The sequence below is a fragment of the Polypterus senegalus genome, chromosome 3 (genome assembly GCF_016835505.1).
Source record: "Polypterus senegalus isolate Bchr_013 chromosome 3, ASM1683550v1, whole genome shotgun sequence".
Classification (NCBI taxonomy): domain Eukaryota; kingdom Metazoa; phylum Chordata; class Cladistia; order Polypteriformes; family Polypteridae; genus Polypterus; species Polypterus senegalus.
Genome location: NC_053156.1, coordinates 225493660 through 225511075, shown reverse-complemented (window position 1 = coordinate 225511075; position 17416 = coordinate 225493660). Strand labels below are relative to the sequence as shown.

Here is a 17416-nt window from a genome sequence, read left to right as displayed (position 1 = left end):
GAGATGGCCATGGCAGAACTTTGATTTTGTGGTTGGTTAACCATTGCAGCACTGATTTGGATCATTATCCTGCTGGAAAATCAAATGACCCAGTTTTAGTTTCCTGGTGGAGGCAGCCAGCATTTGATTTAAAATCTCCTGATATTTCATGGACTCCATGATACAATGTACCCTAACAGTGTTTCCAGGGCCTTTGGAGGAAAAACAGCCGCACAACACCATCACAGAACCTCCACCATATTTCCTAGTTTGGACAAGGTTCTTTTCATTATAGCCATCCTGCTTTTTACACCAAATCCACTTTGCATGTTTATTGCCAAAAAGTTCAATTCTTGTTTCATCAGACCATAGAAAACAATTTCAGTCAAAGTTGTAGTAATGTTTTACAAACTCCAGGTGCTTACGTTTGTGGATAACTGACAGAAAAGGCTTCTTTCTGACATACCTTCCAAATAATCTTTTGGTATGGAGATGCTGTCTGATGGTGGTTCTGGAGACTTGATAACCTCAGGAATTTACTTTTTCTTGCAATTCCCCAACAGTGATCCTTGGAGGTATTATTGCCTCTCTTACCATCCTTCTCTCTGTACGTGGGGATCAAATAAACTTGGGTCCTCTTCCAGTCAAGTTTGTCACCGTTCCAGTTGATGACGACTTTTTTATTATTGCCCTAACTGTAGAAATAGGCGTTTTCAAGCGAGTAACTGTTTTTTTTATAACTATTCCCTGAGTTATGAAGGGCAACAAACTTCTCCCTCATTTGGATTGAGTGTTCTCTTTTCTTTACCATGATGATGGTTGGCTAAGGAAATTTGGTTCTGTGTCTCCTCATATTTGTATCCCAGTTAATCAGTAAGTCATAGATTTCTGCTGGAAAGTTCCTATACACTCCAATCAACTTAATGTCCAATTTAAAAATGGGAAACATGCTTCAGTTACATTGTTTCACAATCATTTCCAACGATGCCAACAATTGCGGCACATGTATTTTTGTTAAAAACATTTATTTCTTGATGACTTTGATTGAACTTGTTTCAATTAAAAGTAAGATGTTCCTCAGTTTTTCAGTGCAAGATGACAATTCTTCAGCAGTGACTTTTTTTCTAATCCTTCTTACTAATTTTTACAAGGAGTGCCAATAATAGTGGAAGGCACAGTATGTATAAATATGGTCATATCCAACAGAATAGATTTTAAACATTCATTATTAGTCATGTGTACAAAATAAAGTGAAATTCTCACTTGCATGTCTTAATCAGGTTAATACTGACTTTTAATCTAATGACCTGAAGACTTGCACCTAAGCAAAGTTATATTTGGTGCATTACAGTCAACGCGGTTTGTGTGACATAATTGTTACCCCATATACAGTATCAAATTATAATCCATGGTGTTATTAATTAAAAATGACTTTCAGTTTAGGTACAGATCCAAGCACAAATTTCATCATCCTGCACGACTTTGCAAACCTTGCTTAGCTGCTGGCATCCAACACAGGGGAGAGTATTAGAACAGGGGGTTCCTGTTTATATATCAGCTGAGACAGTGATACTAGAAGGTTTCATGTGATCCTGTACACCAGACAACCAGAAGTGGTCTTCAGAGCAAATCTAAACAGCAGCTCATTTGAAGGCATTACACAACCGAATCATTTTTCATTTGCAGATTTTGTTTACATAATCTTAGTGAGTCAGAGGCACTTGTGACCTGCTCACTTGATGACCAGTTATGTAGTTTGACATACCCAGCAACTCGGTTAAACTAGTCTTCGTTATGCCCTGACAATGAAACGGGTTTGATTTGTGATAACTAATTTGCAATTTGCCCTGACAAAATGATCTTTGTGTTAAGTTGTAGGGACGGGTTTGTGTGTATGTGAGAGCTGATTACCAACGAGCATTCACTCACAAGTACAACGCGTATAATATAGCTATGAGAAATAAGGAAAATGGTTGCTTTGGACCTGACAAACAGTCAACAGACATGTCAGTTTGATGTTGCATGCTTTATGTACCAAAACAGAATGGAATAAAAGCAAGTAACAGGCAGAGATTTTATGGCTGAATTCGCTATCCCCATAAAGCCTTTTTATGGGCACCATCTCTGTCAGGCATCCTGTTATTGGCTGTCAGAAAAGGGGCTGAGCTTGAGATACTTTGGAAATGTGAAACTGTGCTGGAAAGTCATTAGGCATACCTTGTTGTGTAAAATGATATGCTCAGGAAATGAGACCAACAACTGCAATCATCAAGTTTCAAGTGAACTAGAAGTCATACAATGTGACATCAGCATTAGTTTGTGTTGCCCACTTGTTCGAGGCTGGTATCTGACAAAAGGTACAGAAACCTGTTTTAGTGTAATAGCTCAGTTTGCAATAAGCATAGAAACAACATTAAGACATGCAATTATTGTAACATAATTGAAGGGCTTCTAATAAAGTGATAAAGTACTGTAAAAGTGTCTCAGCATCACTTTGGCACCATTCTGGAAGAAGTTATGAATGTCAGTACAGTTTAGAACAAGGCCAACAATAAGTAAGATATGTTGCCAGCCCTTTCCTCAGCTTCTTATGTCACCACAGTGTATTTAGAATATAGTAAGGACTGCTCAACCCAACCTTGAGTGTGTTTACATGTACACACACCACCAGGATAAGGTGAATAAGGCAGAAACCTGGTTTCATAAAAACCCATGTTTATATTCGCAAGTCCGCGTATGGAGTTCTCCCTTGGCAAAACACTCCAACGTCATTAAACTGCACAAAAACAGTTAAACATCCTCATTAGCCACCATGACTCTGTGTCTTCTAAGGAATGTCGGGAAAGAAACTTAATTACCTTCTTTTGTGTGAAAAACTGCACATTTCACTTGCCAGCATTTGTTATTAAATCTTAAGCTCATATATGAACCTTCAAGAAAATGACCTGTAACACAGCCAAACATAATAAATTCTTGTGGTTTATAAATACATTTACCCCTTCATGTGCTGAGAAGTAAATAACATCTGTTCCCTTTTTTACATGTCCAACCTGAGCTAACAATGATTTGCAGAATGTTCACTGGCCACTGTTTTAACCAGTCACACTGTTTCAACATAACGTTACCAAATAGTTGAATGAAAACTAAACTGACACTTTATTAATATGCATCTTTTACCGGATTGCATGCAGCACACTCTTTTTGTTTGGCTGTGCAATCAAGGCCTGTAGAGGAGTAATGAACTGATAAGTGTGCTTTTTGACATACACTCAGTGCTGCTGGGATAATACTAGTGAAGGTATTTAACTTAAATAAAGTATTACATTAGCTTAATATTTACTTTAAAAAGTAATCAAACTATATAATTATTTACTTTAAAAAGTAATCAAACTATATAATATACATAACTGTTAACGTGTTATCCTCTACACTGCTCGTGAAATTGTGCTGCTGAGCTTAGCATTGTAAAGTTTGCTCTTCAACATAGATTTAGCAATTTCTGGAGTATTGACAGATTATTTCAACCAGAAGAAAGATTAATGTGACTGCTCATGCATTTGCTTTAGGAAATTTATCTTGATGACACTTATACCCTTACCTGCTGAAAGCAGGCGAACAGAGTGTAATGGACATGTATAGACTAACCAGGTTACTTGTGGAGAAATGTTTGTCTGTTAACCAGTTTCCACTAACTGGAATTAGAATTTACATGGCACGATAGAAACTGGGTTTCTATGAATAACCAGGTTATTAAAGCACATGTTAACACACTGATTGAGAAAATCCACATATGATTCTGAACGAGTACTGTTCTGCTGAGGAGACCTAGTGAGCAAGTCACTTCCCTTTTGTTTGCTATGATTGAAAATTTCTTAATAATGCAGATGCCTTACCATTTTAAACTCATCATCTTATTTTTAACTCTTGCAGGGTCATTTATTCCGTGGATCCAGTTTCTTTTTTCGGCGAGTTCCCATGGAGACAGCCAAATTCACAATAGAATGAAATGAAAAACATTGTTATTTATGTGTCATGGTAAATGGGCTCTATGATATTGTTAAATTGATAAGTATGACCGTTTTTACATTTTAAGATATTAATTTTGGAATTACCTGTTCTATTATATTTTAAGGAAGATAATATTTTTACACAGCAATTATTTTGTCTCCATCTTAAGGTTCTATATTTTTTTTCTTAATGATGGTTTTCTTGCCCTTTTAACTCTGTACAAGAATCATTACAGTAGTACAGTATACATGAAAATTTTAGTAAAATATCTTAAATGGAGACTGAAGGAATTTTTATTATATAAATACAGGATTTAAAATTTCCATAGGGTAATTTATTATATCTAACTCATATTTTATGGGAGTACTTTTTATTATTTTTTGGCTACAGCGTATAACTTAGGGATCACATAAAAAAAAAAAAAGTACAGTCAACTTTGAATTTTTTTTTTTTTTTTGGGTAAAGCCCACATTCTGTTCAGGGTAAGAATCTTGATATATTTGTGCAAGATGCTGTTCTATGCTGGTAAGAATAAGATACTCCTGGAGTCCATCACAAACGTCTGAAAAGAGTTAATAGACATAGGACCTGTATTGATTTAAAGTTTGCTGTACTGGTAATGGCACTGTGTTAGTCCATTTCTAAGACTTGATGGTCACTGTACTGACGTCTGTTTAAGAATATACATGTGACTAGTTCAGTAAGAGTGCAGAGATTTTCATGGAAACAAAGTTGACGAAATGGCCAAAGGAAGCACTTGTCCTTTTCACAAGTGTTCGTTTTGTACATACTGTAAAAAGAGTTTAAGTCCTGATAATGTTTTACTTTACAGTTATTCTGATGCTAACAACAGTAAGGAGTTTATCCTTCAAACTAAATGTGTAAACAGGAACATACAGTTAAGTGAAAAAGTAAATACATCCCATGGAAATTGTTGGCCTATTTGTACAAGTGAACAGTTGATCTTCAGGTACAGTAAACACGTGATACACTTGAATAAAAACCCAAGGCTCATTATGTATTCAACAAAAATGTAAATCGAAGTAATGGTCTACAGGGGAAAACGTAAGTACACCCTTGGTCTCAAAAGCTGGTTTTGCCCCCTTTAACAGAAATGACTTTTTGTAGGCATTTTGCATGAGTGCCCATCACTCTCTGACATTGCCTCAGTGAAATTTTGGACCACTCCCCCATTCAAAATTCCTTCAGTTCCAAGATGTTTGTCGGTTTTCTTGCGTATACGACCTGTTTCAGTTCTCCCCACACCATTTCAGTTGGATTCAAACAGACCTTTGATTAGGCTATTCCAGTACCCTCCATTTCATCTTTTGAGCCATTCTTTGGTGGATTTGCTAGTGTGCTTCAGTTCATTATCATGTTAATAGGTCCATTTCCAGTTCACCCTTAACTTTCATGTTTTCCTCAAGCACACTTTGATGTGATGCAGAATTCATAGTTCAGTGAATGACTCCAAGCTGCCGAGGCAACAAAGCAACCCCAAATGATAACATTTCTACCATTTTCAAGTTGGTATAAGGTTCTTCTCCTGAAATGCTGTTTTTAATTTGTGACAAACATGTCTACTGTTACTGTAGCCAAACAACTCTTTCTTAGAATCATTTGTCTAGAGGCCAATGTTCCTGACAATCCAGTCTTTAAACAGAAAGGCAACGTCAAACTGTAATGTTGTGCCAATATCCTTTTTGAACAGCAAAGGCTTTTTCCTGGTGTCTCTAACATACAGGTCAAATCTGTGCAATCTTTCTGACTGCAGATACATGCACTTTGACACCAACTTTTGCAAGAGTTACCTGCAGTTTCCCCAGTGAACTTTTAGGGTTCTTGGAGACTTCTTTTAGTATCAAAAGGTCAGCTATTAGACTGGATTCGCTGGGCTAACCAGTCCTGGCCAAATTAACAGTCACTTGACATCTACATCACTGGTAAATGATTTTCCGCACAGTGGAATGATTGATTTTTGAATAATTCAGCAATCTTTAATTCCCTTGCCAGACTTCCAAGCATCCACAACCTTCTTTCTGAGGGCCTTGGAGAGCTCTTTTAATTTTCACATGATGACACCACACACATCTGTAGCAAAAGAGAACACCACAGCGTCAAATTCCGAGCTCTAATTTGGACCAGTTCCACCTGCATACTCCTTAAGAAGGTTCTAAATATTGGCACCCACTCTGGAACACTTGATTGTAATTTTATGGATTTGAAGTGGTGATAAATGTAGGGGTGTACTTACTTTTTCCACATGACAAATCAGCATTTCTGCTAATTTAGCTTATGAAAATGAGTACACCATGTCAATTGTATGTGTCATTTGTTCAAGTATATCACCTTTACACGGAGGACTGGCACGGTTTGCATGAAGATCTACTCAAAAATGTTGAAAAGGTTCTATGAGGTGTACTTACTTTTTCACATTCCTGTAACTTATTAAGTAGCACTTGCAATTCAAGGTTTTTGTTTTTACATTGACCAGTTACCATTTGCAGAAATGAGACGGGAAGTTAATACCCTGTATTTATGACAAATTCAAGGTCTTTGTTGTTAAACTATTTGTATACCAAAAAGAAGAAATCTCAAAGTTCTGTAAATACTTATCAAAATGCTAACAATGATGTGTAAAAATATTTTGTTGCACCACTGACCTCGCTTTTATTAATATATTTATTTTACTTGAATAAGGATGTTTGGGAGATTAGCTTTATCAATATGCAAGTCAGAACTGGCAAATTAATAAGACTAAACTCAAAAATCTTCCATATTTTCTTGCTGCATTTGTATCACAAACTCAAACCACAGCAAAATTGCTAGATAAGCCAACTCTTGACAAGTTTACAGTATTATTTGAAATCCATTCTAATTCCATAAAATATTGCACCTTTCTTAATATTGTGCTATTTTTCTTTATACTGTAGTATGGATCAATGCTGCAGGACATCTTACATATACACAAGCCAGTATTTTTGAGTAAATCTTAGACTTTTAGCTAAAGTATATTTTAATTACAGACACATTTTAGTTATGTGCATTATTTGTACACACAACTAAGCTTCTAAGTTTAAGTTTACTTAAATAGATCTGTTTTCCAACTGTCTAGTCATAACTTTAATTGATTTAGATTTTTTTATTTTGGCAATTAGTGATCATACAGTGTAAGAAATCACAATAGCACTGGTGCAAGGTTTAATATTTTCGAGTATTAACTACAAAGCCCTATAGAGAACTAGTCTAAGTAAAGATACATTTATTTTGCTTTAAAAAATTCAATTTCAAAATTTTTTTTAACAATGCTTAGCTTTAAGATTGGTGCTATGAACATAATTTTCCTTGCCATTTTAATTAAAATTACACAAACCACAAGAACAACAAAAATATAATAAAATTCACATCTAAAAAATCAGTAGGGATGAGGATTTGAGAGAACACAGTGGTTACTGCTTCGGAGGCCTGGGGTTTGATTCCCATCTCAGTTAGCATATTTCTGTGTGGCTGTGTTTTGTTCGTTTTTTTTTTTTCTCTGTATAATCTGACTTTGCTCTCACATCCTAAAGATGGGCAAGTTTGGTTGTGCCAACTGCTGCTGGAAACAGCCCCAGCACCTCCAAACCAAAAATTGGAATAAGTGAGTTAAAGAAAGGGGTGGATAGATGAGCTTAAATTTCAGATCACCTCATGGGGAAAGCTTCTTCATTTTTGCAGTCTGTTAAGACCAAAAATTAAAAGCAAGACCAAACACGGGAACTTTTTGCAGTTCTTTTTGTTTTGCTCATGTTTAGGGAAAGTATTTAGTTCCTGGCTATATAACAGACATGCCTAAAATACATTATCTTACATTATCCCCATTATCTAACAGATAATAACAGTAAAAAAACTAAGCATTTAGATGCTAACATTTTACTTGTGTAGATACCAGGGCAACTAATAATTAAGTTTCAGGGTATACAAATCCCCCCACCCTCTCAAAATGATGTGTAAATGTATGTCTCTCATAGTCCTCAGTTTATGAGGGTCTCAACAGAATTTATATTCACCTTTTGGACGGCTTCATTATGTGTTGACAAATACTCGTGTATAAAGTTTCTCCAGCATTGGCAGTGGTTTGCCAGTCTGTGGAATCCTTTGAGTGACATATTAAGATGCACATTTGTGTTAAATGCCCATGCACTGGCATGAGCAGTTCTGGGAGTATACCCACCACAAGTAAACTCCCAAAACTACCATATGTGTTGTATTTTGGTAATCTGCATCTCAGTAGCTGACATTGGGTTAAATTCCTGAAAATACAAAAGAAACTGTGAGTGACAAGCCAAGAAAACAAGAAAAGTTTTTAACTGTCAGTATACACTTACGTTACATTAAGATGCCTGAGCCTGACACTGTAGCACTTAGCAAAATACAGAAACAAAACAAAAAACCCTGCACAGGAGAGTAGTCCACTGAGGGGAGTACATGCCCTCACTATCTAGACTAGGACACTCAACAGTTAAATAAATTCTCTGATGTGAAAGAAAACTAGAACATCTTGAAAAAGTACACATGGGGAGAAGGTACAGGCTCTTCCTCTGGCCAGGATTTGAACTTGGGCCCTGGAGATATGAAGCAGTGTCACTAACCATTACACCACAAAACACTTTCATGTCATGCCTATTAAGATAAATACTGAATTGTCTTTTTCTTCAAATGATATGCCAAATTACTGCCATCATTATTTAGCTGTCAAAAACAATACACACCTACAGACTTGACCTCCTTTTGTAACAACTCCAGTTTCTTACAGAGAAATACAGGTGAGTTTACACTCATGAGGCCCCTCAATCTCTACTCATTTAGGTACCTTATCACTATATTCATTTAGTTGGTCAAGCTTTTAACTGACTGATCCAGTAATCTAATGCAGAGATGGCACAGTGTCCACCTCAACAACATTGTCATGGCAGTATACTCAACGGCAGCAGTCTGCTCTGTTTAAAAAGGTGCTTTCTGGGTTTTTTTGTAAATACATTTTATCCTCTTATACCCACAATGTAAAGTATTCACTTATCATAGGAGCCAAATACATATTGATTTTTTGGTAAGGGCAAAGCAAGTCTTTGGAGAATAAAACACTGCATAGCACTCTTTAAATGGTTGAGACTTTTAAGTGCGAGTTAGATGTATTAGGAATAATGATGTATGACTTTCTTGCTTGTAACCCGATTTGGACAAAGCCGGTTTAAAGGTGATCAGATTGATGGATGTTAACTTTCTACTGAAAATGTTGCCTACTTTAATCATTTGGTATACAAACTGAATTGTGAACAATTTGTCTGTAAAAATCTCTTAAATCTTGGGATAATAAAAAAGATAATGCTGGTATACCATGCAGTCTTATTTACATCTATGTGCAAAGTGCAATATATCTACACCAGTAACGGCACTTGACTTGAGCATTCATAGTTTTCTTACTCTCTCTCTGTACGTTTAGCATTTGTTTGCTGAGAGGTTGATGCGCTTGCCGCTCTCTGAGCAGGTCTTCTCTTCTTTCATCGGCATCTTTTCGCGTTAAAACTGATTAAGTCAATGTTTGTGTTACAATTACTCAGTATGTTTTTTTTTTATATTTCACTTAAGCAGGCACTTAAGTCGTCAATCCACCTCAAGAATGATTAAAGATATGAAGAGGTAGGGGAAGTGACGGCGAAGGTGGTAGGGATGAGAATGCTGCCTGTATGCATGCACTGCATGTCTGCTGCCGAGAGTTAATTCTACAATAAAATCAAATAAAAATAAAAAGAGGAATAACCTTGGAGGTCAATCATCACCCCGAAAGTGGATAGTAGACGTCATGTAGTATATGTTTACCAAATTCCAGGTCAATAGGTCAAACGGTTTGAGATCTACAGGTAATTTAAAACCCTGGACAGACAAACGAACAGCCACGGTAGCGTATTATATAAGATTATAAAATACATTCCAATATATGGCACATCACTAATGTTAATGCTGAATACTCTCAATAAAGTGTAACTGCCAGACGGGGCAGAAATTTGCTTATGTATACAGCAGCGTTCAAATCTTTCCCAGAAATGTATACTTTTATAGTATTTTTTTTTTCATGGTAACATTACATTGATTTAAAAATATAGTTTATATATTAGTGTTACAAATAGCTGTTACTGCTTGAAATTACTTTTTTTACTTTATTAATCAGATTTAGCTGCAAATCTCCATTTTCGGCCACCCTTACTCCAGTGTCCTAATGGTAAACTACCTTAGCTCAATCTTAATTATTCATTTTAAATGCTAACTGGTTATTACATTAACCTTTGTAATTGCATTAGTACAGCAGAAACCTGATGTTTTGTTCAATAAACCAAGTAAATGGTCTTTCCTTGGGTTACAAGTTGCTGGAATTTCTAAAGTTCTGGGCTCAAATATCGCCAAAATAATACAGCTTCCTCAAGAAACATGTAAGTCCACTGTTGTGTTGTGAAACGGAGGTCATTCCCATGCGACAGATTTCTAAGAAACTGAAGATTTCATACAAAGATGTCCACTGCTGCCTTGAGAGAAGAGGACAAGCATATCAGAGTTGGTAATTTGTCAAACCAATGGAGGACCTTGTAATGCATCCGTTACTTCCTTAATTACACACCAAATACCAGTGTTATCTGCAACAGATGAGACAACTGCTTGATGCTAGCCCTAGAGGCAAATAAAAATAAAAAGGTTAATATATAGCTGAAATGGGCAAATGTTTGTAATCACCCAGCACTCCATCATCTAATATATGCATTCTTTTGGCTATTTTAACATTTTCTTTTCACTAGATCAAGCTCTTATGGCATTTGACAAAAATCAGTCCTAAGGGCATCTTGAGCTTTAGTGTGGCAAGCACAATACCTTAAAGGAAGTGTGAAGAAGCAAGGGTAGGGGTGGATAGGAGGACATAGCTATGACCACACGAGAAGGAGGTTGAAAGCCCAACTACTGAATTCTGTTTTTTCAGAAGTGACACCCCTCCATTTAGTCTATTGTAAAGTAGGGTAAAATGCTTAAGATCTTGTTATTCCACAAAAATCTAGAAGTCCGCAACTTAACTTCAACCTGATATTTAGTGGGTGGGAGGGATAAAACACAGGATTTAATAAATGAAAATGGGGTACAGTGTGACAAGAATTAAGCTTAGATTATTTGTTAATGGAGTTTTTTACATTAGGGAAGTCCCAACAGTAGTATGGAAAATGGATCAGTGACTTAGGCAGAGCTAAACTCCTAAATATCTAAAATTATTAATTACAGGAGCAGTAAGAGGCAAAAGAAAGGTACTAGCTTAGTTTTACAACTTTTTAACTATTTCTATTTTAGTTTTTATTTTGAGAGAATCATTTGAAATCGATTTGATAAAGATTAAGAAGTCCATGCCGAGACTACATAGCAAAGGTATTGTAGAAAACAGCATATGTGCCTGTTTTTGCTCCAGCCATCATCATGGAGAGTTATCTTCTGAACAGTCTACAAAGTGTGTCTCGCTTGTGTCAATATATTGAAATATTACTTTGGCATCACTAGGCTTTTTAAAAGTTCAGATCATGTATATCACAATGTCATTTGAAAGCAAGTAACTTACACAGCCTCCTAGACCTTAAACTGCTTTACCAGTATACTTACTCATTTTTTAGGTTTGATTGATTAAGGTGACCAAACAGCGGCTTTCTGCAAAGACAATGTTGAAGTCTGTTGACTAGAATAATCTTTTTTATGTTCTTGGGTACATTGTTTTCAGCATATTATGGTCCTCAACCTCTATTAAAACCTTTTTTACAGGTGCAGTATGTTAAAATTGTTGGACTCCATTTTAATTCTATAATCCACACAGCCATTTTACCAATTATATATCAGCACTTTCAAGAACAAAACTGACAGTAGTAAGTACTTCCACACAAGACTTACCTATTTATGACCAATTCTTTGCTGTGTGTCCAAGTTCAGAAACTTGCTCTGTTCAGGTAGCCGATAACCATCATGCTGATAAGGCTAAATTCCCATATAGAGAAAAATGAGACGTCAGCAGAAATGTTCTCCCTAAGATCCAGGTTGGCAAAAGCAAAACATTTCCGTGACATTAATGTGTGAGTACTGTTGTACAATATAATTATCCATTTGAAAATAATGTGACATTTGTACGCATTTCAGCACCAGAGTTAATTTTGTTGATAAAAACGAAGACCAAAAATACTCGGCAATGACGAAAACGGAACAAAAACTAAATAAAAATGAGCCTTTAATGACAAAAATTAAATAAAACGAAAATATTACTGGGCAATGAACGATGTGAAGCTCTTTTAACATCTCTATCACACATGACATGGTCCAACAAGAAATAACAAGCATGAATGCAGCTGGGTGAATATTACAAAATAAAGAAACACTAAAACAGTGTCTGGGACAAAGTATTTACCCCAAGACAATACAAATTGCTTGTTATTTCACTATATTTTTACTCCATCAATTCAGCATTCAAGCTCAGAGTCTCCTGCTGGTCCACAGAAATATTTTTCCTCTACTGAACAAAAAGAAAAATGCCCATTCAGATAAATTTCAGTCTTTCATATTACTTGAAATCTTTGGTCTTCGATGGAAATGGTCACTCTATTAGCAGAATGTCATTAACAAATTTGTCATAGACAATGCAGAGCAATCTTTCGGTGAACCTTCAGGCAGATTACATGTTTTCCTGGACGTCCAGTTTCTTTTCAGTGTTTTATAGAATGTCAGAGAAAATATTAAGAATGTGAAAGTAGAATTCATTTTTGCAATAAATCAGGGATGACTAAGGTTAATCTTAAAGATTTGCAACGCCAGTGGTCCCCAAGTGTCCATTTAATCCTTGCATACATGTTCCTGGTCAAATTAACTTTGACTGAGGTAATTTTGTTCCTAGATACAAAGTGAAGGTTTTACTTCTTTAAGAAAATAAACCATGGACATGAAAGTAGTATATCCTGTGATTTCACAAATGTCATTCTCCCCTCACACTCACCAAGATTTTACAAGAGAAAATAATAAAGGTCTCCTTTTGGATTTTTCTCACCTTTACTCCTAATGAGACTAAATTATGCACTTAAAACTGGTAATGAAATAATTAACTCAATAAGAGTCCTGTATTAGATAAAGAGTGACATAGCTGTTGAATCAAATACTTGCAGGTGTCACCATAAATGACTTCACATTCTCACTAAGGCTCTAAGAAACTTAGGAGGTTCATTTGGCACCACTTAACCCCCCACCCCGTGTTACCCTCACCTGCCAGTCGTCTAACCTAGAAATATACACTCTGCTTTGGACAAAGACATCAGTTAAATAAATCCATGTATGATTAAGGACAATGCAGCAGGAATCAAGAAATAAAATATAAATAGCATAAACCAAATTTCAAGTTTTAAATAAAAGTAAAACACCAATCAAAAGAATTAAATACAAGTTTTTATTGAATACAAATAAAAATACCAGCATCTGATAGCTTAAAGATCCTTTCACAGAAAGAAGCTTCACAATCAACTGCTGCCAAAAATTCCCACAAAGAAAGAAACCAGAAAGAATATACAAATAAAGTGTAATATTTATACATTATAAACATATAAGGCAACAATTTCCTATGAAAAATATTTGGGGAAAAGCAGGGAATTCCCCCTGGTAAGACTGCAAACCGCTCTATAAGCCACACAAACTGCTAGAGGCAATGATAAAAGATAAAATCCTGAAAAAGGTAACCAGGCCTTTATACTCATTATTCATACAGAGAAAGCCTATTAATCTTTTCTTCAAACCCATACTGATCTAAAGAAATACAAGTACAGCGACGTGTTTGAAATATTTCTGTTTTAATTTTGACAAAACCAGTTGCCTTTTTGCAGAGGCTTCACTGGGCTTTGAAGCTTCCCTTTGTAAGGACCAGGGATTTAAAATGAAATCTACAACAATAATGGAATAATCTGAGCCACCACACATCTGGCTGGCTGGATGACAGCCCAGCTGAATTATATGCACCTTAATTTTGAAAAGAAAAAGCTTGTCCCTCAACATACAACATGTAAAATTCCTGGAAAGAAAAATTGATAATTTGGAATAAGAAAGCTGACAAAAGCAGAAGCTCAAGCTTTTCCATCCCTCCTCATCTTAATATAAAGAATGTGTGCCATTTCTACCTGTAAATCTGTCAAACACAGACCACACAACCAACATTTTTAAAAGAAAACGTTCAACTTAAATGGGTGATACACCCAAATCTACTTGACATTTGGCAAAAAGTCTGTCAATCTTCTTACTTCTATATAAAATAACCCAATAGATCATTTGTAATACTATTTCCAAATAACATGCAAAACATTAAATACTTAAAAAGATTAAACAGTCCTCTTAAAGAAAATTATATAAATAATTCTTAAATTTTCCTTGAAAACCAAATGTTTCAAAATAACTTGCTTAAAATGCTTAGTGACCTTTTTATTCTGTTGTACGCTGGATAAATGCCACAAAAAAGATGAAAGTTTCCTATGCGTAGGTCATTGCCTGCTACACATTACAGATACAATAGGTTTGTGTTTAGAACATGAAGGGTGACATGCAAAGAAAATCTTAGTACAAGCCTTACTCTTAAAGGACAGAATTCACCTTCACCAAGTGCTTGAGTGTACAGTATACTCTAACCTGGCTACCCTCTCTATATAAGAAATATTCACTGAGAGAAAGTTCTAGGAAACATTCATAACATGAAGATAATTCATACTGGGCTAACTTCATTCAAACATCTCCGCAACATCCTCACAACCCTTACCACAAAAAAATGGCAAGAAAAGGCAAGACTTACACTGTATGATAGGTAGGGCGATACCCAATTTGCCAAACCATTTATTTCTACAGCTTTGTGGCACAAGGTATCTGCTTAGTTATGAAAAAGTACCAGTTACTTTCTGGCATCTGTACCTTTACAAACCATATCACAATAAGTTTATTAGTCACTAAAATAAAATGGAACTTGCACTTTAGCAGTGTCTAATATGAACACTTAGGAAAATAAAAAGGGGTTAAAATGTCTAATTGTTTGCTGTAATTTTAACACTTCTCCACATTTCATGACTATAGGTATTGAAAACTATGGTAGTAACACAGACTGCATTCAAATAATGATGAAATAGGGAAGGTGATCCAATAATACAAACTTTTATTCGGATTATCAACTGGACCTGTACCAACTCACATAGTAGCACATTTAAGTAGGATGTTCATTATAAAATATTTGGACTATGGAGGAGTACTTTATGTAACTGTGCAAGACCTACTAATAACTTTAAGAAGAAAGAGACGATGCAGTTATTACTAAAGCAGGAGAGAGAAATGCTTTCTGAAAATGAACACCTTTCTCAACCCTGCCAAGTTTTTGCAGGAGGCATATGACCCACAGTACTGCTGGTTTATCAAACTAAATGTACTGTATGCTTTCAGATTTACTTGGGGCAACTTCACTTCCTCAATGGAAACATAATGTGGTTTCAAATTCCTATTTAACTACAAATGCAACAAATAAATTAACATTTTTCAACAACACATTATCATTCCTAGGGCACAGCAAGACAAGTGGCAGTTCAGGTATTATTGCATTGTTTTCCAACATATCAATGATGAACAGTTCTAGCATGCATGCCATGTATTTAGAAAATGTAGTTGGTGACATATATATGCTATCCTATTGCTAATTATTTCCTGTGAAATGTGTTCAACTATAACAGCAGAAAGACAGAAATGTTTTCATACTTGTTTGGCAACATTTTAACTTGGTGTGACTTGTGAATAAAAAAAAAAGCTGGAATGTGTAATTTAGAAACAGACCTACTGCAACAGTAACTAAAAAGCAACACTGCTTTTATAATGCTGCACTCTGCTTGCTTCATCCTCCAAAGCACTGAAGCAATTTAAAACATGCATACTACAAAATATGTACACAAGAAAGTATACAGTGTGCAACTGGACAGCAAACAAAGACCTAGACAGTATACATTTCCAGATTATGTATACATGCTCATAATGAAGGAGGGAAAAAAAACAAAACACCCTTTGGTAAAAAAAAAAAAAAAAAATAAGAGCTCCAAATGTAGAAAAAGCAAATCATAATGAGCAGCATAGGCTATTGGAAAGCACAAGAACAGCACAGGTGATCTGTTCAAAAACACAAAAGGGCTTTAAAGATAACCCCTTTTGTGTATAGCAGTATTGCTTGAAAATATGCTGGTGTAGAGCTTTTACTTCTTTATATGAGACGAGACTTTCCATTATCCGCCTTCAAGACAAACTTGTGCTTTTTAAACTCGACCTCCCCATTCCCCCTGCCCCGAAAAAAAGAGGGTGTGATTCATTTTAATGCTGTAGTTTAACATCTTATTTTGATATATAAAAAACAATTATAATAGAGTGTTTACAGGTCAACCTGCCTCCAACTCTATAGTCACAGAAACTATAATAATAATAATAATAAAAATAAAAAAACAGCCCTTTCAGTTGTCGAAAAATATTCTGGTCATGTAGCATCTTCCTCTTAAGGCTCCCTATGAGGATTATCCATAGGTCTTAGTTTTTATTTGGAAGGAGACAAGAGACACATGAGAGGTCATGGAAGACTACTTCATAACTTCCAGCAGTTGCTGTTGGCATAGTCTTTGCACCTGTCTGAAAGAGGAGGAGGACATCTACCTTCTACCTATCTCTTCCCAGTCTTCATGTATGAAGGAATGGCTCCTCTTGCGGTAAGGCCCTCAAAGCGTTTGTAAGTGTAGTTGATGAACACCCAGTCTTTGTTTTTGAAGTCCGCTTCTGAATGATTACTAACAGCAGCTAAAGTGGAAAGCAAAAAACATTAAAGTAAAAATCATGCAAACAATTTAAAACTTACACTTCCTAAAGCTTCTGCCTTTACCAATTTCCTTAAATGTGCTAAATGTTGTAAATCATATTAACCTAACCTAATAAATAGATGCCACTGGCAATGTTTTAACACCCGTATGTTCTACAAAATGCATGCAAATTGTTCTCTTAACACATAACAACTAACCAGCCATTTAAAATAATTATCCATTAAACTTCCTCTGATCACTACCTGACTGAATGAGGGGAACTTGCTTTACAAGCACATTAAGAATGTTAACTTGAGAAAATGGATATAAAATGTTGGTTATTTTCTGGATGACTTATAGCAGCGCAGTCTACATCATAAACAAAATGGGGACACCTAAAAATCAGTGAAGTAATCAAAATATTGCAGAATATTAAGATTGCTACAAGTTTGTTAAGGTTGCATGTTTGGGGGACATTATGAGTTCAGAGAGGATATTCAAAGATGCACATTCACACAGAACTAAGCTTCGTCTTTATAACTACA

The 17416-nt window shown here is 35.6% G+C and overlaps 2 protein-coding genes across 5 annotated transcripts in view; one reads left to right on the top strand and one right to left on the bottom strand.

Moving 5' to 3' along the window:
* Window positions 1-9362, top strand: part of LOC120525928 (mitochondrial carrier homolog 1-like) — a 45263-nt gene extending 35901 nt beyond the window's left edge. The window contains exon 12 of the mRNA XM_039748626.1: window positions 3910-9362. Within this exon, the coding sequence (XP_039604560.1) occupies window positions 3910-3984 (75 nt within the window). The 3' untranslated portion in view covers window positions 3985-9362. The remainder of the gene's footprint in view (window positions 1-3909) is intronic.
* A 4095-nt stretch (window positions 9363-13457) lies between these two features.
* stk38a (serine/threonine kinase 38a) overlaps window positions 13458-17416 on the bottom strand; it is an 86156-nt gene continuing 82197 nt past the window's right edge. For all 4 annotated transcript variants that reach the window (XM_039748622.1, XM_039748624.1, XM_039748623.1 and 1 more), the window contains exon 14: window positions 13458-16872. In XM_039748622.1, the coding sequence (XP_039604556.1) occupies window positions 16739-16872 (134 nt within the window). In that variant the 3' untranslated portion in view covers window positions 13458-16738. The remainder of the gene's footprint in view (window positions 16873-17416) is intronic.